The 22751-nt window shown below is 42.8% G+C and overlaps 1 protein-coding gene across 6 annotated transcripts in view; it reads left to right on the plus strand.

The window, feature by feature from the left end:
• Window positions 1-22751, plus strand: part of TENM4 (teneurin transmembrane protein 4) — a 607970-nt gene that overhangs the window by 441801 nt on the left and 143418 nt on the right. For all 6 annotated transcript variants that reach the window (XM_064441474.1, XM_064441478.1, XM_064441476.1 and 3 more), the window contains 3 exons: window positions 11075-11176; window positions 15749-15943; window positions 20071-20271. In XM_064441474.1, coding sequence (XP_064297544.1) covers window positions 11075-11176; window positions 15749-15943; window positions 20071-20271 — 498 coding nt within the window. The remainder of the gene's footprint in view (window positions 1-11074; window positions 11177-15748; window positions 15944-20070; window positions 20272-22751) is intronic.

Genomic DNA, 22751 nt, shown 5'->3' on the forward strand with positions numbered 1-22751 from the left:
AAGCACAGCTTGCTTTATTCCTGTGTCGTATTACCGAGCTGCTACAGCAGCTCTGTGCAGACTTTTCTTTCCATGAACGCTCCCCTGCGAAAGCACAGAAATAAGGTTGTGGGAGTTACTTGTCCACTTTGGCAAACAGAAGGAGAACCCTTTCTGTACTAGAACAACTGACTTTAAAGACTTAATTTTCCAAAGGCGGTATTAAAGTGTATGTACTTGCATGCAAGACCGCAAAAGAGAACAGAAGCCAACAACGTCGGCACCTCAGGTGTTACCGAACCTGTCTCTCTGTGTGCCTGGAGCCCCGTGGAATGAGAAGGGCATAGTCTGTACAGTAACTCCTGGCATGTGCTGGGGAGCTGCTGAGCAAGCTGGGGGGGTTTAGCCTGGAGAAGAGGAGGCTGAGGGGAGCCCTTCTCACTCTCTGCAGCTGCCTGAGAGGGGCTGGAGTGAGGGCAGGTTGGTCTCTGCTCCCAAGTCACCAGTGACAGGACGAGAGGGAACGGCCTCAGGCTGCGTCAGGGGAGGTTTAGGTTGGAGATGAGGGAAAATGCCTTCCCTGCCAGAGGGGTCAGGCCCTGGCACAGGCTGCCCAGAGAGGTGGGGGAGTCACCGTCCCCAGGGACGTTCAAAAAACATGTAGACGTGGCACTTGGGGACATGGTTTAGGAGGCCTGGGGGTGTTGGTTTGGGGGTTGGACTTGATGATCGTAGAGGTCTTTTCGAACCTTAATGATTCTATGATTCTATGACTTTTTAAATTGTAACGGCTGGTCTATGTATTAGATGTGTGACTGCTTTCTTTTTCTAAGTACTACAACAGTGTCAGAAAAAGAGTTACATAAATTGTGTTAAACTGATTTCTAGAGGGCTTGCTGGAGGCTCTGAGAAGGAATATGATTTGACCAAGTTTGTGCAGTGAGTCTGCTAGAGGCAGAAAAGGAGCCGTAAATGTTGCTTTTTCTCTGGCCCTGACCAAAGGCCACTGAGAGCTCAATGCAGTTGCCTGAGCACGGGCATCTAGTGACGTCTGAGATGCCCCAGGGAGCAGAAGGCTTCCTACAGGGAGCCGATCTGATATAAAAACTACAGGAGACGCAGGCCCTTCTGCAGCAGTGGCCAGAGACCAGGCATCATACTTGAGGTCATGTCCCCAGCACCAGGCACCTCACTGAACCTCAGACATCAGCCATTCCAGCCAGTACATCCTTATTTATCAGGCTGCATATATTTGCTAAAGACGTTGTGTAAAACGAAACTTCATCTTTAAGGCACCCAAAAGTATAACATTGACAAGGTCTCCTGGGGTTTGTTTGACCAAATGAGATCACATTTGAGGTCCTCTCTCTGTGTGTATGCAAGAATGGTTTGTTTTTTTCCCCGAGAATACACCAACTTACAACATCAGTTAAAATAAAACTCAAGGCCAGCTTTAGCTTTGCCCTGAGCTACAAGAGCAGAAATTGTAATGTACTGACCGTGAAGTAACTTCCCGCTTGCTAGTGCAGCTCCAGAAGTTGAACCCTGAAGGCTGAATAATTGTTGTTTCCTGTATTAGTTTGTAACAATTTATGAGAGTGGGAAGGAACAAAAAAAAATATTCTTCACAATCCCTTGGGCAAATTGGGGGTACGAGAGTTTCATTTACTGGAGCGAAATTCAAGTTTAAAAACATTCCAGCTGCAAAAAAAAAAAAAGCAAGCTAGGAAGAAAAGAAATGTTCACAAGGTGTCTTTCTAGATCTGCACAGCCTTGTCATACATATGTTACAAGTATGGGATTAAAGTGTTATTGCGCTCAGAAGCAGCACTGTAGAAGGAAGAATGCTTCAGCCCAAGAGCTACTCTTTGTTTGAAGTCATTCACTGAATTTTTTTTCCCAGCTAACTCCTAACCTGCGATCACATTTCAAGTGATTTAGAACAGAGGGGCTTTTCAGGTGGTCAATGATCTTCCTTGAGAACTGTATTTCATAGACCCTTTCATGCTTTTAGGATTGGTCTCATTCTCAGGGAAGAAAACAGTGTTCCCTGTACGTCCCCATGAAGAGCAGAAATACATTAGCAGGATTTTCTAAAAGTTGGCGAAGTCAAAGGCAGTTTTACCATTAACTGAAATGGCAGTGTACATAGACCAGTGTCCGAGTGCCTTTGAAATCCCATTACACCTTATGCTTTCAACCATCTGATAGCTTTAGATTATAAGGCGTTCTGCACTGGAAAGATTTCTTCTTAGAAAGGAAGCAGTAAGAGAAAAGAATGAATCAGTGAGATAAAGCTCTCAAAGGGCAAACCAAATTCAGACCAAATGTCGCATAGGCTTCTGAAACGGTCAGGCTTGTTCCCTTCATTATTTACTCCCCAAACTATTCCCTCTTGGTCCCTGTTTCTGTAGAACAGAAGTTCAAAAACAGTGCACAAAATAGCTAGTTTTATTGTATTTCCAGCTGGGCCTGGAGTCAAATGTGCTTGAAATAGTGTGAGAAAGACTGACGTTGTGGTGAGAGCCATTCAAGTACCTCGATAGATATCTCAAGCCAGGCCTAGAAGCAGAAGTACAGACGTCTCAAGGGAAAATGTGCTCACATGACATACTGTCAAATTTGGCAAAATCAGCAGCTCTTGATGATTTCTATAAGCGACCCAAACTGATCCTCGATGTCCAACCTTTTGTGCTTCATCATCCCCTTTTAAAATGATCCACCCTCTAGAGTCACTGGGGGCTGGAGCAGGTATTCGCTGTCAGTACGCCGATGGAGATGTGGGGTATCCGCCATTGCAAATTGCCTGTTTTTTAAAGTTCTTACAGAAAAAGAGTGGGGGGAGAATAACATGCAATTGGATAGTGTGATTACTGTACTTCACTCTGACTTTCCAGAATCAGGAGCGATTTAAGGAGTTGTTTAAAGGACTGCCCGCCTGTTGCCCTTTTCCTAATTTAGCATCCTTATACCTGCATGTGAAGGTTAGAATTCCACTGGGATATGAGAGCAAAACAGGGCTGTATGCACGGACCTTTAATTAAAACAGACCTCACAGCCTTCAGAAAAAGAAAAAAAATAAAAAAATCAAAATCTGGCACAGCATCAAGTGGCATTAGCAGTATCAGCATCACCCTAGGTGCCCTGCAGAGGAGGAAACTGTGAAAGAGCACTCAGAAATAATGACTGAGTTTCCATGATGCTGTCAAGACTTTCACGTCCCTGGCTGCCAGGTGCGGATTACTTGAGCTAGAAATGTAAAAGCCTTATAAAACACAAATGAAGCAGAAAAATCGAAATCCCAGCAGGTGAGGATGTACCATAAGATGGAATCAGTCCCGTCAAACTTCAACTGGGGAAGGAAGAGGAAGAGCAAGAGAATACCAGACACAGCATTTCCACATTTTCTTTGTTTCCAGGACACTTTTTTTCCCCCTTGGTTTTTTTGGGGGTTTTTTTTTGGCTCATAATGTCAAATCTGATGTTTCAAGATATCTGAAACCTGTTTTATCCCCTCTCACCTCCGTGTCTCCCTTGGCATTGTTATCACAATTACAAGAGCAGGTGACAGTTCTCTAGGCTTAGAATCCAACCTACCCTGCAGTGAAATTCAATCGAGTAGCATCATTTCTTTGAAAAATAAACAAGACTGCAAGCTCTGCAACTGGGAAGTAAATTAAATGTGTTCACAGAGCTTCAGAATCCTCTTTGCCTTTCATGTCATACTGCCTGACTTCCTATTAAAATTATTGCTAACGTAGTCGGGGCAGTGACAGGGAGCACTTTTGTGAGAGAGAGATGTTATTGCCATGAGCTTGTAGGTGACAGCTTTATCCTGGGCAAGCAGGTCTAGGAGAAAGAATACGTGGCTTGCTAAGGTTGCTCTGGCACAGCAGCAGAGAACAAGGTGAAATAATGTGGTGTCTCTTCACTCTCCCATGGGATGTAATTCAGTGGAGGGAAGGAGGGGTGCTGTGCATTCCTCGTGGCCCTTCTGCAATGATGGGGCTCACACAGAGGATTTCAAGGTTAGATACGAACCACGGAACCTACCTGCCTGCTGCCGCGCTCCGGGGGTGCTCCCTCCCTCACAGCAAAGCATGTTTGTCAGCCAGAACATGACTGGGCAGAAAATAGGTCAGTGGACGGCCACAATTCCTTTCTGTGTGACAGTAAATATATGTATTTATTGGATACAGTAAACAATTCTCCTCTAAGTATTTGTTTTACCTCAGATTTTTTTTTTTAATTTACTTACTCTTTTGAAATGAATGCATCTGTGTATAGAGAGGGTTGAGGTTTATAAGGAAAGGGCAGGACTTTTTATTACACCGATCAGTATGTATGCAGTATCTCTCTGGGTTGGTAGATTAGTAGATGTGGCGATTTACTTTAGGCTGAGCAGCTACATATATCTTCTCACCAGCACAGAGCCGGTGATTTTGAAGCCATTTCGTCTGTAAAGTTGGAGTAGAATACTAGTTAAAGAGGCCAAACAGTGAGAACACCTAAAAAACCCAGCCTTTTTCTTTGCATCTCACTTCTAGTATTGAATATTCTCATTGGTACAAGTTTCATTTTCTTTGAACCTTCGTTCCAGAAATTGCAATTAGCATTGATTCATTAAAGTCTAATTCTTTTCCTGCAGCACTATTCCTACATGTGTCAGACACCAAACACCACCAGTTCCAGAACAATTCTTTGAGGTTAACAAATGAAATAGTTACATTTGGATTCATACAACCGCACTGCACCGAATGGCATTTAATCAGTTCCTAGAAAGCTGTCCTGGTGCTGATTAACTCCCAGGAAAGCTTCTGCCTTCAGTTGCCAGCTAGATAACTATTTTTTCTTTGCCAATAGATAGTTGTCTCTAAACGCCTAGGGAATGATGATGCTTGGTGGCAAGTGTAGGCTATAAAATATTTATCTTTAACACACAATTGTGTTACTGCAGCCTCTAATAGGATTTGGTGTCAGGCAAACATCTGCCTTGGCCTCTGGCCCAAAGATATAGAAACAAGCTATTAGATTGAATGTTGCATAGTAAATAAATAAGGCGGAAATACTGTTAAAGTAGCTATACTGCTGACCAACGAACATGGGGAGTATATAAAACAGAAGTCCATCAAGAGTCTAGCAATTTGTCTACCTCCTTAGTATGTTTATTGTATTTCGTCTGGGTAAAGGTAATTCATGTAGGTAATTGTAAGCCAGTCTGACATATCTTTATAGAGCTCACCACAGCGGAGTTGGCTTTCACGGGGCTTTTTGTCAGCAGCAAAGTGGTCCCCTGAGCAGACCATTAGCCTGGGAGCTTTGTCGCTGTCACATCAGTCAGTTTACGATACGAACCTAATGGTGTATTTGCCTGTGCCTCAGATTACCAGCCTAAAAAAATGGGAATGGTAACAATTAGCAATTTTCTATCGAACTCGGTGATATCCTTAAATGAAAGATAGTGTGGTGTGAGGTCTTACAGGGGGTCTGGGCAGGATCGTGCCACTTGGTAGCTTCTGTCAGGGTAAGGAGTGATTGCAGTGGGAAAACAAGCAATGAGCGAAAGGTTTCAGCCAAGTTTCCCTCCAAATCTACCAGCTGTGAGATTACTCGTACTGAAGAAAGTCCCTGGAGACAAACAGCAAAAATCCCAAAGTATCCGCAGCAGCTGTAAGTCGGTGTGGTGCGCAAAGTAAAGCTGGTTTGCTCCAGACCATGATCTGTTTCTTTCTCTCCTTTCATAATTAAAGCTTTTGAGTGGGAAGAACCTTAAAGAGTACTTCAGAAGAAGAGTTTTGCTCTTGGAGAAGTTTAGGCTTTCACACTTAATGAATGTTTTCCATCTCTCATTTTTGTGACTCTAGCAGCACTTCTGTGCATCCTCCCTTTTCTGGGTGAGGTGGGCTGCACTCGGGTAGGGGATGCCTGCTGCCTCAGGCAAGGCACCGCTCTCCAAAATGGGATGGCGTGGATCTGAAGGCAGTGTGTCTCGTTATGCCATTTACTCCTCCTCTCAGAGGAGATGTGGATGCTTACAATATTGATTCAGGAAATGACTTGTTTTTTCAGTTGTTAATTGGATTTCGAAGCTGGCAGGACAATTACTTCCATACGCAAGCTTCCGCGATCCCCACTTGAAGCCACACTGCCTCGAGTTCTGCTGCTCTGCCCCCAGTGTGAGTTGTTTGCTTTCAGGAGGTTTGCTCCTGCTGCCGTTTGTTGTTGGAAGCTGGCATGGGAGCTGCATTTTCAGTGTTCTCTTTGGACACGATAGCAAAACCATATGAAAGCATCATGCAACATCCATTGGCTGACCCTCCAATTAATAATCTTTGCCCTTACCAGCTGGTGTCAATCAGATCAGAGATTTGGAAGCCAGGAGAACGCTGTGGGGAATCAGACTGAAAACAAAGACCATATATTTCTTTCTGAAAAAGGATTGTCCATGGTCTCACAGTGAACTTTAACAATTAAACAAAACAAAACATTGTCACAATTCTCTAAAGCAGTTCCCATGGCATTATTCGTAAAACACCATATGGAATTTTGTATATATTGGAAAATATCCATATAATTACATGTGACAGCTTACAGAATAAGTTGTAGAATGGAGACTAGAACCCAGCCATACCTGCAGTGACCTGTTTTTATTTACTGACAGTTTGTCACCTCTGTAGCAATGTTGACTATGGACAAACTTAAGACAGATAATTGCTTTGTGCCACTAACTTAAGGTCTTCCTAAAAGTTAAGAGTTTAATCTCTTCTATCAACCAAGTCCCATTACATAATAATTAGGCTAAGTCCTAGCTTCTGCAACAGATGTGCAAATCTGTCTGTCTGATTCTTCATTCTTTCTAGGGTTCTCCCAAGTCACTAGTGATAGAACGAGAGGAAACGGCCTCAAGCTGCGTCAGGGGAGGTTTAGGTTGGATATGAGGGAAAATGTCTTCCCTGCCAGAGCGGTCAGGCCCTGGCACAGGCTGCCCAGAGAGGTGGGGGAGTCACCGTCCCTGGGGGAATTTAAAAGACGTGTAGAGGTGGCACTTGGGGACATGGTTTAGGAGGCCTGGGGGTGTTGGGTTGGTGGTTGGACTTGATGATTGTAGAGATCTTTTCCAACCTTAATGATTCTGTGATGACTCCATAGTTTCTTATACCAAGTCATCCATCACCTCCAGTTTCATTTGAAGGTTAGGCATTAGAGCAGTATGCACGGATGTGTGTACACGTACCGCGTGTACCTTTCAGAAGGGCCAGAAAGTCAAGTCAGCTCTCCTGCTGGCACAGTCTGCAACCAGTGAAACTAAACTCAGTCGTGAGATGAAGAGAAAGGTTGTTATGGAAAGTCTTAAGCGCATGTGACTTGCTAATGGCTGCAATCTTCAAAGTAAAAAGAAATTCCGGTCTGTGATTGTAGCTAAGAGTATAAATATGACCATGCTCAGCACTGCACACACAACTCCCAGGCTTGTTGATCACAAGCCTAGTCACAAGCCTTTGTTCTCATTAGCTCTGGAGTTCATGAGAAAAAAGGAGGTTCATTTAATGCTTCCTTTTTGGAAATACTTTCTGAGCTGTTATGGAGGAGCTTTGAGACAAAGATGTACTGCATGAATCTTCATCGCTTTTCAGAGTTGGTTTTCTGTAGTGAAGAACTTCGGAGTGCGCAGAGACCTTAATTGCCCTGAGTCACACCAGGCAAGTTTCTATCCTTAACTGCTAAAAAATAGTAAGTGGCAGCAGCCACTACGGAGGAAGAGTTTCTTTTCACTTCATCTCGTCTCTATCAGGCAGGTTATTCCAGGGCAAAGTGAGCTAGTGTAAAATGAGAGCACGTTAGAAATGTTACTTTTGGCTATATTCAAAACACAGGCAGCATCAGAGACAGCAATGAGGTAGGATGAAGGGATTTTTTAAGGGCCTGCTCTATTATTAATAGTATATGTTTGTCAGGCCACAGTGAGGAATTACTGAGGTGCTACAGTGAGCAAGGTACAACGGGTTTCATTCACCTGTTTTTTTATCCCTTTTGTGTTGGCCACAACCCGGTATGACGCAGTTAGGGCACACTTGCAAGGGAGGGTCGGGGAAATCAAGGACTGAGGAGATAGCGATATATGAAGTGGTAAGTGCACGTATCATTGCATTTTTGCCAAGTAAAATGCCAGATCTGTAGATGAACCACAAAATATACGTGAATATTTTTTTGACATGCATTAGTGTTGCTCGCTGTGGATGGGATCTGACCAATTATAGGTGTCTTTGCTGACAATATCTACATCTGAACTAGTCAGGGAAGAAAAGGATACACCACTGAAGTTCATTAAATGGATTCACGCTGAGAGTCAGGCAAGTTGGGTTACCTAAACACAGGAATGCTCCATTTCTGTGGTCACTCTGAACTTCTGGATCCCATTATACTAGTCAGTATAGTGGACGAGAGTCATTCAGTTTAACCTGAGGCCGACGTCTAGCAGGTGTTCTGAGCCTTGCCTGTCTTGTCCGAGGCTGAACCACCCTATAAATGCAGAATACGATTTCCAGTAATGAAGATTACCCTTTAGCTGATGTGGTGAGTCGTTACACTTTGGGACAGCTGCCGTGCCTGATGCTACATTGCTTTTTAGATGTTGCTTTGATTTTTTATTATTTTGCATAAACATTATTTATTACGTAACATAAATATACCAAGAAAGTTGTATGGATATTTTACTCCTTTTCAAGGACTCAGTTTAGTCCTTCAAAGCAAAAGCCTGAAAGAAAGCTTTTAAAAAAAGTTTTTAATATACTATAGGTGTTGTCATAACACTGGGGGTCTGTCCTGCGTCAAGCGCTGACGCCGGTATTACCGCTGACTCGAAGGTCACGCGTGCGTAACCGCACCGCAGCGGTGCTGGAGCTTGCAGACCCGACCCAGAACGACAGAGCGATGGGGAGGTTTCACGAGGCGTCCAAGTCCTGCGCTGGTGCTGAATGGTGTTGCCCCACTCCCGCTCCGGTTTTCAGGCAGTAGAAAACAGCTCACTTGTTTTTATCTCTGCCACATAGATTATTTTTTTTGCCACCTTTTGAGCTTAACCAACTCATTGAAGGGCCTGACAAGTGCCAGCACCAGCACGAGAAGAGGGAGCTTAGGCTTGTACCTGGGATGAGAGGATTAGAGGAAAAGGACTGACCCTTTCAGCAACAGGAGCTGTTAAATCTTGCCCGTCTCATTATCTTGTTTCACAGTATTCACACTCTATATGTTCTTCTTATGTGTAATGATGTGCATGTGCATAAATAAATAACCTCTTTTTTTCTAATTTCTGCATATATTTCTTGAAGACAAGAAGGATATAAACATTGTAAAAGAAAGCGTAGGGAAAAAATGCATAAAGCAAAGCTATTTTCGTTTTCAGCAGTGAAATTAAAACATCACAAAGTTCTGAAGGTTATATACATACGGGCTAATATTAACTTTTCATTTACAGGACAGGTTTGTGTTTATACCTGCGATTAAGTGAGAGTTAGTGCACCTAAATATCAGTATCAATGCACGAGTCCTGAGTTGCTGTTTCTTCATTCTGGGAAGCATGGCTGCTATCTGAGTGGGACAGAGGTGGCAGCTCAAGCCCAAAGCGTTGACTACGTGCTGTGATTGTATTTCCATACACCGTAAAGTGAATATCTGCTTAACTATAGAGCTTCAGTGTTAGAAAACTGACAGCACTTCCTTGTACCTTCCTTGCTGCATGGAGCTATCTGATGATGAGATGTCTGATGCCAAGACTTAAAACCTAAATGCCCGAAACTGGTTTTAGTATTTAAAACTGCTATCAGCCTTTACGAATGATTAAATTACACCACGTCCTTTAAAATGTCCTTCAGAAACGGCTGTTGTTTGGAGAACACCCATCCAGAAACACGCTTCCTTTCATTTGTGATTAGAAACTAATCTGCACATCTCTGCTGCAGCTGTTTCTCTTCACTTGCACCGATAGGAAGTTTACAAATATCTTTGCTACCACAAGGCCTGGTGAAGTACGTCTGTGAAAGCGCAGTCATTATTCACACGGCTGAGATTTCCAACCCACCCCGTGATCGATGTACCATCGTTGCCCCTCCTGCAGCACTGAATCCAGTTTTAATATGATATGCATCTCCCTCAGAGAAAATGTGAAATAATAGTGTGGAATGAACCATGGTATTCCATCACCTTTCCGAGCCCCACTCACATTTACTCAGCCTTCACTCACAGTCTAATCAAGAAAATAAAATTATTTTCATTCTGGTTTTGATATGGAATGTTTTCCAGCTTGTGTTCTTTTATGAAAGATAATTATTTAGCACCAATATTCTTGACTGTCCTCAAAATAAGAGTGCGAGATAACATTTTGCTTACCTGTTAACTTTCCTTGAAAGATGAATAGCCAGTGTTTTTGCCAAAGTCAGGGAATTTAAGACGACAACTAGAAGCAGAAGAAGGTGTGGAATAGTCCCATTCCTGTTCCACCAAGACACACTATTAGCCCCAGCACCTTGGGCTGTTTGTACAATATTACAGAACAAACCAGAAGGCATTTGTTTAGAAATAATCCTTCAACAGGCAGGCAGGATGAACCGAGGGTCTGTGTTCAGTAACTTCAGAGGGGAACATTTCTATCGTAGCTTGGCTCAGTTCGGCACAAATAAATGCCCCAAGTTCACTCACCCAAGTCAATGAATTCGGACGAAAGGTGCGTGTTCTGCCATGAGAACGGCGGGTATTGCTTCTCTCCAGTGCACTCAGAGAGGGAAAATGGTTGGAAAACTAAGCAGGAAGAAAAGACATTTGGAAGTTTTCAGGTACTAAGTGGGGACAAAGCCTGGTGGGTGCCGAGCAGCTGCGATTTAATCACAGGATTTGCAGTCGCTCAGCACTGACGTGTTAGGATTGAACCATCCGTTGGTGTAAATGGATGAGTGCTGTTGAGTGGAGCTCAGACTAATGCTTTCAGCCCCAAGTGCCGCGATTGCTTTGAAGTTTCAGCTGTCCTGCCATCCAGAGCCCTCCCAAACTCAGAGGTGTTTTCTTGCCTACAGACGTATCTGAATTCTCTTTTGTCTTCCAGAATCAGTGGATAATTGTCCCAGTAATTGCTATGGGAATGGAGACTGCGTGTCTGGGACTTGCCATTGCTTCCTTGGCTTTCTGGGCCCTGACTGTGGCAGAGGTAGGAATTTATACTTGATTAACTCTTCCCCTCTCCCCTTCAGTTAACATTTTTCTTGTGGAAATTATATTCACGCCTGTGCCTTTTGCAAAGTACACCTCACCCAACTTGGGGATGCTGCAGTAGAATGGAAACGGGTCAGAGCTGTGGATTTGTTTGCTACCAGTCATGATTGCTGTGGCCTTAGCAACAACACAACCCCCTAGCTGCATACAGACAGGCAAAATGTCACACTGGGAATTTTCTCTCTGGAAGCAACTTTAGAAAACATGACTTATAAATGCGGCGCTATTGTTTGTTTAGCAGAGCACTCTGTCATTGCGTGGTGCGACCCTGTAATGATACTTTCTTTTAAGACACTGAAGTTACAAAAATGAAGTACCTTTTTCATTGCTGCAGGCCCTGCAAGTCTGCCTGAGCTGTGAGTGATGGCTGACAGCGTGGCTGTGGGGAGTGGGGCAGGGTTAGAGTAAGGCTAGGGGTGGAGTAATGGCAGGAAGAACTGGATATTCTGGCCAAAAGTGAAAAGATTGGGACAACTGGGAAGGAGGCTTACCCCAGCAAACAATATAATATATTTTTCTGCTCAAGTGAAAAGTATTTTTAATAAATGGTTTTGGAAGGATTTTCATTTGACCTGAAATTTTTAGGTTATTTAAACATTTAAAAAAACAAGCCGAAGTACATTTAGTAAGAACACATTTCAGTCCGAGAAATCAAAACGTTGCATGTGGGAAATTCCAGAACGCTGTGCTTCAACCTTTTCAAGGCCTTTTTTGGCTCAAACAGTCCAGCAAACTAAATGCAGATTTATAAATTCGGGGAGGGAGGTAGCGTAAAAATTTAGTGCCCACACAAGGAGCTTTGCCAAGGCAACGGGTCAAGCCTTCACTCCAGCCCATTGCTTCTTTGGAAAGCAGGCTGGCTCCTTCCCAGAAGAGAGCTAAACTCTGTCCAACCCCACGTCCTCTCCCCCTCCAGCTGAGCTTGGGTCACATCACTGTAGGCCAGCCGAGAGATAAGGACGGCCGCACACCCCGCAGGCCGGGGGCTCTCTGCTGAGGCAGTGTGGTCCAGGCTAAAACCCCGGAGGTGTTTCAGAGTTCACAGCCCAGTAAGATGGATGTGGCAATCTGCATCCTTGAGAGCTGTTATGTCAAATTTCTTGCTGACTCAGGTTACACTTGGTTTGCATTTCCTTACACTTGGTTTGCATTTCCAAGCTCCTTTTCAAATCCGTGGAGCTGGAGACAAAAGGAGTTTTTTTTCCATCTCCCACAGCATGTTCCTAATCACACCTCCTAACTTTAGGTAGGGGCAGAAGTTCAGGGTTTGTTCCCCCACAAGGCTCCCTGTAGAGTCAGTGGAGAACGAGAAGCTCCTTCACTGTGAGTCAGAATATTTAAACTTTTGTTCTGAATCCACTTTCAGAGGAGCTTACCTCCCTTCCTGGGTTATACAGCGAGCTTTCTCAGGCACTTCACTTGAGCCACCTGAGTATCTCCCATTTCACTAGAGCACTTACTCTGGCTGATATGAACATCTTTTATTTGACTCTGGCTTTTGGTTCAGAACCATCTGGGTTCAGATCGCAGATTACTCTGTGCCTTTAGGAAGACAGATTAATACCTGCAGTGTCAAAACAATACCTGTGTATGCATTTCCACCCAGTGGGCTTGTTAAATGGCTCATCTTGCCATGAGCGTGAGATACGAAGGCCCCTGCCTTGGGTTCCTGTTGGTTTTCAGGGAAATCTAAGATGCTGCTTTTGACCTACAAATCCCTCAGAGGGCAACAACTGTGGCACGTGTAAGGCTGCTACAACATCCATCTGCAGCCATATATCAGTCCCTGTACTGAGCAGTAATCCTTAAATAAGCAGGTCTCTGCCCACGTGAAGGTTTCTAGGTCATAGATTTCCTGGGTGTTCCTTTGTTTCAATTCAGCCTTGTAATTCGCTATCCAAATGAGTGGGAAACTGGAGTAGAAAGCCCTTCTGTTTTTAATAATGGTTAATTATTAATGTATTATTACCCAATTATTTTAAACCAAGTAAATGAGAGTGAATCACCAGAGGTGCGCTCACAGGCCTTTAGAACATGGGAGATGGTGTTTTACAGTTCTGTGTAAAGTAAACAAACAAAAGAATGATCTTACTCTCTGTCGCTAAACTTTACAGGACCAGCGGTGTGCCTTTGGGTCGTTGCTACCATAACCACCCTAGAAAATTACTATAATTTTGGCAGCTTAGATATTGTTTGTTGGAATCCAAATGATCAAACAATAATTATAGATCTTTATATATGGAAAAGAGTCGCACAAGTAGCAGTGGAAAAAATCCAGAATCCTGTTTTGTCTGTTTTCATTATGGTATGTTACAAAGGAGGTCTTGTTCTTGCCATCGCCTTGACATGTGCAGCAGCCCTTTCCAGGCTGTGCTGAAGGTGTGCTCCATAGAGGGCTCTGTAGAGTACCAGACCTATTGCAGATGGCCAGTAATTTATCTGATCTTGTACTGAGTGGTCAGCTGTCTTGTAAGAAAACATGTAAGCCTTTCTCAGCAACCTCTCACTGGTTAAAGGCAATTATTCTTTCTTCTTGTTGAAAAGAGCTGCAGACTATCCTCTTCCAGTGCCTTGAAAGGACAGGCTCCATTACTGAGCATTTGAAATTTGAGACTGGGGTGGGTGGGTGGAGTGGAAAATTCCATCAGCCTAACTGAAAAGTGAAATTACAGAGTGGGTTTGCTGTGAACCATGTACACAACATAATGTATCTTAAACAATTTATGTCCCGTATTGTACAGGTAGGTATCTCCTTGCAAATGATGCACTTGAAACGCACCACTGCAACGTGCTTCCTTTAAAGTGAGCAGAGGGCTCCTTAGTAATAACAGTTGACAAATTCCTTTCTTTTCTAAACCTCTTTTATCTTGGTCAGGCAAATATAGTTCACTGCATATCAAACTGGCTCAACAGTCAGAGATGGCAATGCTTTGTAGTTTATTGAGGTTGCTATAATTCTGTAACACTCAAACAGACTTGACTAAAGGACGCAAAGAAACAACGCAGGATGTGCATTGTTCGATCACTATCTGAAAAGATGGGAAGAGAAGGAGAGGAATGTTTCCCTTAACCATGTTAACACCTTTTCCCGCATGTAATCAGAGCCAGGAACAGAGCAAAAGAGGTACATTGTATTCATCACACTCCCAGTGCAGTTGAATTAAGCAGCAGACCAGAATATTCCTTTCACATTTGTCCTGCATAAAAATGTTCATAAATTGCCTTTCTGAGGGGCAGATGAGAAGCCCAGCTGCTCTCACCTAAGGATGACGTGCAGCAGTGAACAAGAGAAGCCTGTGTTGAATATATGTCCTTGCTGCTGAATTTCAGCCACATGCAGTGGAAAAGAATGTGGCTTAAGCAAGAAGTTGCAAGGGGTAGTGAACAGGGAAGGCTGTTGTTTCTGAGGGACAGAAATCAGCAGCTTCCTTGAAAACAACAGAACAGAAGTCAAAAGGAGCATGAGATGGCAGGTGTGGAGAATGGAGAAAGCAGAAGGCACCATCAGAGGAGCTGAAGAAAGCTTAGAGAGCAGCGATTACCAAAGCTTTGGTGATGGCGTCTGGGGTCTGGTTTTCGATGCCCTCCCCATCCCAGGGGAGCCTGCTCTGTATCCTTCAGTTCATCCCATCCCACGCTGCCTGACATTTTCCAAATTTATCTCAGAAAACACTTAATCCTAGGATCCATCGTGCACAGCTTGAGCTTGTCATGTTCCTCTTCTCCCCTTTATCACAGGGAAGAAATCCTGTTTCTGGTTGGCCTTGGGAATCAGCCGACTTTGCCGGAAACAAGGACAATTAAAAGTTCCTTTATAAACTGATACAAAGATCAGAGGATAGATTTGGACAACTTTTATTATGGGGAGCTTGGAAAGACTAGAAGCCAATTTCGCATTGTCTGATGATGAATGGAATCCAGCAGAGGTGATAGCCAAAAAAGGGGGCTGCAGACTCAGTTGATGGTATGACATGAGCTAAATCAGGGAAATAGCCTCAATATGGCATTCTGGACTCTGAGCAAAGCAATTGAAACCTGTAAAGCTGAGAATTACTGCAGAAAAACAGGGGAGTGCTTTGTGTACGGCTGAGGTCCAGAGCAGAGGCAGTCTCAGGGAAAGTACGAAGTCTGGCAGCAGGTCAGGGGTAGTGATAAGCGATCTAAGGGCAGTGGTGCTGCTGGAAGAAGACACCAGTGCATTGAAAACTCAGAATACAACAAAATTCTGAGTTTAGTTAATGAAAAAAAAAGTATTAGAGACATAAAGCAAGGACATACTCTAACTCAAGAGTACTGTCTGTTTGTTTTAAACATTCATAGGAGAATAGAGTTAACAGCTGGGTGTCATCCATGTAAAAGAATTGGTTTTGGCAAAGAAAAGATCAACAAATCCCACTGAAGACTGTGGATGAAGAATGTAAATCCCACCCTGGGCTCCTGTGCTCTTGTTTGAGGTGAGGGCTGTGACCAGTTGCGTTTTAATGTGATTTCTGTTATCATTCCCCAGCCTCCTGCCCAGTGCTGTGCAGTGGAAACGGGCAGTACATGAAGGGGAGGTGCCTGTGCCATAGTGGCTGGAAGGGAGCAGAATGCGATGTCCCGACGAACCAGTGCATTGATGTCTCCTGCAATAACCACGGCACGTGCATCATGGGGACCTGTATCTGCAACCCGGGATACAAAGGCGAGAGCTGTGAAGAAGGTATTTGCAAGATACATTCAATTAGCCTTTTGCTTTGATTGTCGTCGTATAATTGCAGGGATGGAGGCGATTCAGAATAGGACTGGCACTTAAACAGAACAGTAATAGGCACCTTAGAGATACAATAGATGGATACAACATAAAAATGATATATTGTAATAACTTGTCATTAGCTATCATATTTGTTCAATAATTGGATGAAAAGCCATCAAATGCTTCAGAGAGACAAATCTAGTTGAAAGACCAGAACTTCTAATCATATGTTCAAATGTTCTTATTAAAGCATCCTTTCCATTTATACATCTAAACGTATAATTACTTTTACAGTGCTTTCTCCTCTGCTGTGCCATGCCAAGCGATTTCAGTTGCTTACGTACAAAAAATGGTGGTGCGTGAGAGAAAGTCCTTGATTCTTGTCAGCTTTAAAAGCTTAGAAATGCTCAGGACTTGAATTAAATTCTGCTTCAAAATCAGATATTAGTGTAATGGCTCTTCCATAACATTTTTCTCACATTAGCCCCCAAACGTTTTTCATTTACATTTAGATTTGTGGCTCAGAAATACGGTGCCTTTTAGCACTTATCTTTAATCTTTTTGTGTAGGAAGTCACCTGCCACTGTAAACCTTTATCTTCCCGAGTCTGTGACTGCTTCTTGTTGCTAAATGAAAAAAATGGACAGTTTTGTAAGTGTACAAATCATTTGGACAGTTACAAAAGTACATCCAAAAGTGCCTGATTTACAGAATAACGTTCAGCATTATTTGACAAAATTATTCTCAAAATTGTATGCAGATGACCTGAGAAATAATTACGTTTAAATTATGCTTCTACGAATGCATATATAAGGCCTCTGCACCACCTGGTAGACTTAAGACATCCACTTGATACATGTATAAGAATCACAGTGGCTTGAATTAATTTGTGGTTATCTTCATGCACGTGGGATAGAGATTTATCTGAAATGGTTTTATTTTACAGACAATGAGAATAGGCTGAATTGGATTCAGACGTTCAAATGCCATCTAATCTAGCAATTCTTTTGAAGCATTAAACGTATTGGAGTGGGACATCTCTGATGTAACATGGCTTCGGCATCAGTAAACGTTGGTGATGAAGGCAGTGCCAGCTCTGTAACAATAAGCCATCTCTTGAGAAAGCTTCGTTTTGGCTTAAGAAAGCATAAACCGGCGAAGCTGTGGGGCGTGCAAAGCCCAAAGATTGTGACTACTGAAGTATCTTTAAAGCATCTCCGTAGACCTCGTATTTACTAGGTCATATCTTTACTGGATAAACAGAAATTAAAAGATCCTGATTTTGCCTCCAGTCAGACGTGTTTAATGTGTGCAAATCAGAGTAAGATTTGCCCTTTTTCTAAGAGGAACCTTTTTTCCCTGGTCACATTTAAAGCAGAAAAGCCAGCCACTACTCAGTTATTGCATGTTATCACTGCAGCAGGGGACAGTGTCAGTCCCACTAGGTAAAAACTAGAAAAAGAACGAAGAACAAAGAGAACATGAGTTTTCTTATAAGCTGTTTAGTATTTTTCCAAGCATGCTTGGAAATACACTTGTTTTTCATATTCAAGGCATAATTTGTATTGTGTTGTGAGGGGCCGAAGGAACTCAGAAATACGCCACGCGGGGAATCTTCAGGACATATAAATACACATATATATATATATATATTTAGACCCAGTAAAAAAGTTGATTTACACTATTTTTAAAATTGCATTTACTTTTGAATTTCTCTTCTAAGAAAGACCATCTGGTAGTGATTATTTCTTATTATTTCTCAGTTCTTGTAACTTCACTGCATAGTCCATGTTTATGATGGGTTTTCACTCCAGGGTTTCTTCTCTCTTTTGTTTTTCCCCCACAGAAGTTCATCAGTGTTTATAAAACATCAGCCAACAATCTCACATGAGTTTTTCTTTCCTCCTTCCTTAGTTTATTGGCCCATATTTTATAAAGCATGGGCTAAGCCAGCGAGACATTAAAGGGAGGGGAGCAAATTTAAGCAGTGAAAAATGAGAAGTTACTCTTTGGGTACCGAATAAGCCTAATAACTTGTGTGATCAATGAAGCATGAAGCATATTGGGGGAAAGTGTAGAAGAGGCACTAGCCTTGCTTGCTGCATGATTTATCTTCCTGGCAAAGGTTCTGCACAACGCTGAACTATAAATGGGGCATTTTCCAACCAAGAATTAGACCATTTGGGACATTTTCCAAGCAGCAACACAGATATTTGCAAAACTCTATTTTTTTGCCTTTTCCCAAGTACACTAGATTTTGTCAGCTCTGCCCTCCTGCCCCACGCCCCATCTCCGTTTCTCCCAGAGCTGAGCAACTAACTTTGTCAAGCAGAACTCCCTAAAAATATACCATTGTACTCCAAATCCACTAAGCAATTGATTAAGAAGAAAGCAGAAGCCCGTAATCCTGTCCCAAGGCCCTTCCGATGGTGCAGAAAAGCCTAAAGAGATACAGCTAGTGGCTGAGATTAAAGTAGCCATTGTGTGTGACATTTTCTGAAAGGGCTCATTTCAACATGAAAAATGGCCTTGGGATTATGATAAATGGGGGGTTCTGACATGCACATTCCCCTCCTATAATCGTCTGTGTTAGAGCTGAGATAGCAGATTGTCTGCCTCCTGTGATGGAGCCCCCTGTAAAACTCACCTTTTTCCCAATTGACCTTCAGAAGGGATGATTAATTGCCTGGAGGTAGCCTCGTGTCAGTTAGCCTGTGATCTTTGTTCTCTATGTTCAAACCATCTGCTGAGAACGTACGAGGCTGCTAACCCATTTCTTAGTCCTTTTCGTACTTATTACTGCTAAGAAAGAACAGGGCCAGGGCTCCAAGGGTCTCATGCTAAAATTGGCACCCTAGCTCCCAGCTCGCTAACAGCGAAGGAGATTTATAGACTCATCCTTTCCAGCCTCTTACAATTTTTGAGGATTGTTGCAGCTATGAGAAGGGCTCCAGGAATCAAACAAAACAGAAAATGCTCTCGCATGCCTTGGGATAGCAATTGCTGAGCCATTACTTGTCAGACTGAGAAGGTTCTGAGAATCCAGGGAATTATCAGAGCAGCCGTTGTGTTTCCTTTTAAGGTTTCTGGATCTTAAACAGGTCATTGGGATTCTTATTAGCTTTCACGGGGAGGGATAAAAATGAACAACAAACCTGCTGTGTGCGTGGTGGCCGTGTTCTGCTCTTCTGTATGAGAGCCGGGAGCCGGACAGCTTTCCCCTCGCTGCTTAGCCAGACTGACGCTTGTCGCCGATCCCCAGGGCACTGCCACACACCATTTCAAGAGATGGGAGGAATTTCTTCAGGCTGTCCTATGTGCTTTCCTATATAAATAGATAATCAACTCCTCCAGTCCTTTTTTGGGAGGGTGTCTGGTGCGTTTCATATTTTTCGATTGCTGGGTGCAATTCCCCCGTGGGCAGAGGAGCTGACAGTTGCCTACAAAACACATAACTCAGGAATCAGATCAAAAATAAAACCAGAAGAACAGCGATATCCAAAAATATATGATTTTGGTTTAATCCTTACTCCAGAAAACCGTTTAAGGATACGTTTAACGTGAAATTTGTATAAGTGTCTGTGAAACCTGTGTTCTTTTTCAGCACATTCTTCAATTTAAGCATGTATTTTGCTGAATAAGGACGTCAACTTCTGCTGAATCTTTATGTAAAATTCTCTCTCAACACTAGAGCTCAGCTTTGAATTCATTAGTAATAGTAATTTAGGTTATTCTAATAGAATAAATGGAGGCACAATAGGTGTGTGAGAGAATATTATTCTTCTTCTATTCTTAATTGATATTAGCCTGTTCTGACTTGAAAGATCATTTATTAGTGGGGGCCCGGATAAAAGAATGGATTTAATAATTAAATTTTCCTTTGTTTTTTATGTAAGTGTTTTATGTCTGACTGCCTTTTTGGGACACGGTCTTCTTGCATGAAACATCTGTTTTGTGCCCAACAGGCCTTTGCTTTCTGGCCGGCGCCTTGAGACACTGTATAAGTAAGTTTGTGTAGACGGCAGCCCAATAGCTGTTTTTCTGAAATTCCCATTTGCTTTCCCTGTCTCCTTCCTCTTCCTTCTCGCATGTAGTGGACTGCATGGATCCTACGTGCTCGGGCCGCGGCGTGTGCGTGCGAGGAGAATGTCACTGTTCGGTTGGCTGGGGTGGAACAAATTGTGAGACCCCAAGAGCCACTTGCCTGGACCAATGCTCCGGTCACGGGACCTTCCTCCCCGATACTGGACTCTGCAGCTGCGATCCCAACTGGACTGGACATGATTGCTCAATCGGTAACGTCAGCGGTGACTTACTGTTGTTTTTTGTTTTATTTAAACTTTGTAAAATATTCAGACTTAGATCTGCAAAAAGGGAGCTACAAATGTGTTCCAGTAAAGCACATGTAGAGCATGACTGGAAGCAGAAATGCCATAGCTCAACTACATAAATAATTCTGCTTCCATTGCTGAGCATAGAGTAATATAATAAATAACCCCATTAAAGCCACCTAGGCTTGCTATTGTTCATTATATTGCTATGAATGTAATTGATGGTCTACATATAACTGCTTGTTCTGGTGTTGGCTCTTGATGAATCCCAGTAGCCACCAGAGGGTCTGTTTTGGTTTTTAGGAGATGACTAAGCATTCTTTAGGTGGCTGTAAACAAGAGGGAAGAGGTGCAATCCTTCAGGTCTCGTTTTCCTTCTGAATTCAAAGGCTGTGCGTTTCTAGGCTCAGCTAGAGGAGGATGAGTGTCACGTGAGGTTCCTATTAAAAGACTCTAAGCGCTGTCCTCTATCAAGTAAAAAATAAGTTAACTGAGTAGAAGTATTTAATAGTACAAGCACCTACCAAGAAGACAGATTTTTATGGGCAGTTTTGTGTAGAGGTTTGGAACTGTGACCTTTCATTCCTCAGCTGAATGAGCATCTTGCTCAACATCTGCATCAGGTATCCGAAATGAAGGCTAAAGAAAAACTGTTTAGGAGGCTTGTCTTCCAAATGCAATTAGCTTTTAGATGCCACGCTGAGAAATGCTATAGTACATTAAATCATCAGAACCTATGGAACATTAGTCTTTTGGCTTTTGTGCCACTTTGTGTGTTTATTGTGCTCACAAACAAGAGACCACAGCAATAACAACTTCTTTACCTTACGCAGCTGGGGTGGAACTAGGCCAGATATCCAGGGCAGCTCAGTATAGGCAATGAAATGAAATGAATTTTCAGCAAAGCGACAAAAAAAAAAGCTATTAGAAGAGTGTATATAGTAGAAAAATTACATAAGCAACATTTTCACTGAGGAATTACTATCGTGTAAAGAAAATCAGGTCAACTGCTTGCAAGTGTTTTAGGAGAGTGTCTTCCAAGGACAGGGCAGACTCAATCAACTGGTACAAAGGACATAAAAGAAAACCTTTTCGACAATCATCGTTTGGGTTAGATGTTAGAAAGCTTGTCATAAAGTAAAATTGACTGAGTTGAACACTAAGCAAAAGAGGAGGCCTACTTGCCTGGGGCTAAAACTAGGCTGATCAAAACTTTTGCAGATGTAGGTAGGGAAGCTTTCCTGCATTGATAGGAGGATAAATTTGGTGCCAGACTTTTCCTTTCCCCGTATTAACATCTTCAATTCCACACTCTATGAGCTCATTTATAAGACCACTGTAAAGGGAAAGGCAGTAGTGTATTTCTAGTGATTTTGTGGCGCAGTTCATAATTGAGTCATTATTCTGAGTTTATATGGAGGTTTGGGGATTGCAGGGATGGATTTGGAAAAATGTTCATTTCTACACGCAAACAGAACTCACTTTCCCTTCGTTAACCTGCAGGGTCATGTACAGATGATTTATAAGCTTCCCTTATACTGCTTTTATAAATCCATCTAGTGCAAACTTTCTTTGGCAGTGTGAGGTTATTTGAGACAAACTTGAGCATCATTCCAAGACCTTTTTTCCTCACCGAGCTGCTTGTAACATTCAGGTTATTGTGCCTCACAGCTAAAATCACAGCTAAGGTGATTTGTAAACTTCCATTTCTAACCTGGACCTTTCCACTGAATCGATGACTTGATTTGAAAGACAGATTTACACACAGGGTGTGTGGTGCTTTTCCTGCATGATTAAAATAAGACTGAGCAAGCATGTTAGTACATGTAACAACGCACCGCCCAGCCCAGTGGGGTGGAGGTTCTGTAGAATGGACTGAAGGGGCCAGATTTTTATTGTCCTGTAAAACAGGACCAAACAGAGCAGAAGAATTATTAAGTGAAAGAATTAAGTACTTACATAAATCAACCTCATCTCAGCAAAGCAGTTAGGACTGTGTTCAGTCCCAGTGAAATCTATCGGACTGTGCCCGCGTGGGCTAGTGCCAAGGCCAGCCCCTTTCATAAACCCCCTTGAGAAGCAGAGCATAAGAACAGCATAATCATCTGCTAACCCAGAGTAAAACATGAGGAGGCACAGTGGGTTTTCCAGTTCTTAGCACCTTGAAGTTGAAACTAATACCCGTCTGAAATGCTGTATGCTGTATTCATTCAGAAGGTATCAGTCAGTATGGAAGCAGCTAGGTGAAAGTCTGAGGGTTGCCATATGTGGAAAGTAAAACTAGACTATCTTTGAACCCTAGTCTCAGTCTTTCAGCTCAGTAGGTAGATTTCACCTGACTTTAGCGGGAGCCTTAGAGGAACACAGATTGCTGGATAACCCCCTTGGTTTTCACCAGATAATAATATTAGAGATTCTGTTTCCCGTTTATGTTATCTTTTTTC

Source organism: Phalacrocorax carbo, chromosome 1 (genome assembly GCF_963921805.1).
Source record: "Phalacrocorax carbo chromosome 1, bPhaCar2.1, whole genome shotgun sequence".
Lineage (NCBI taxonomy): Eukaryota > Metazoa > Chordata > Aves > Suliformes > Phalacrocoracidae > Phalacrocorax > Phalacrocorax carbo.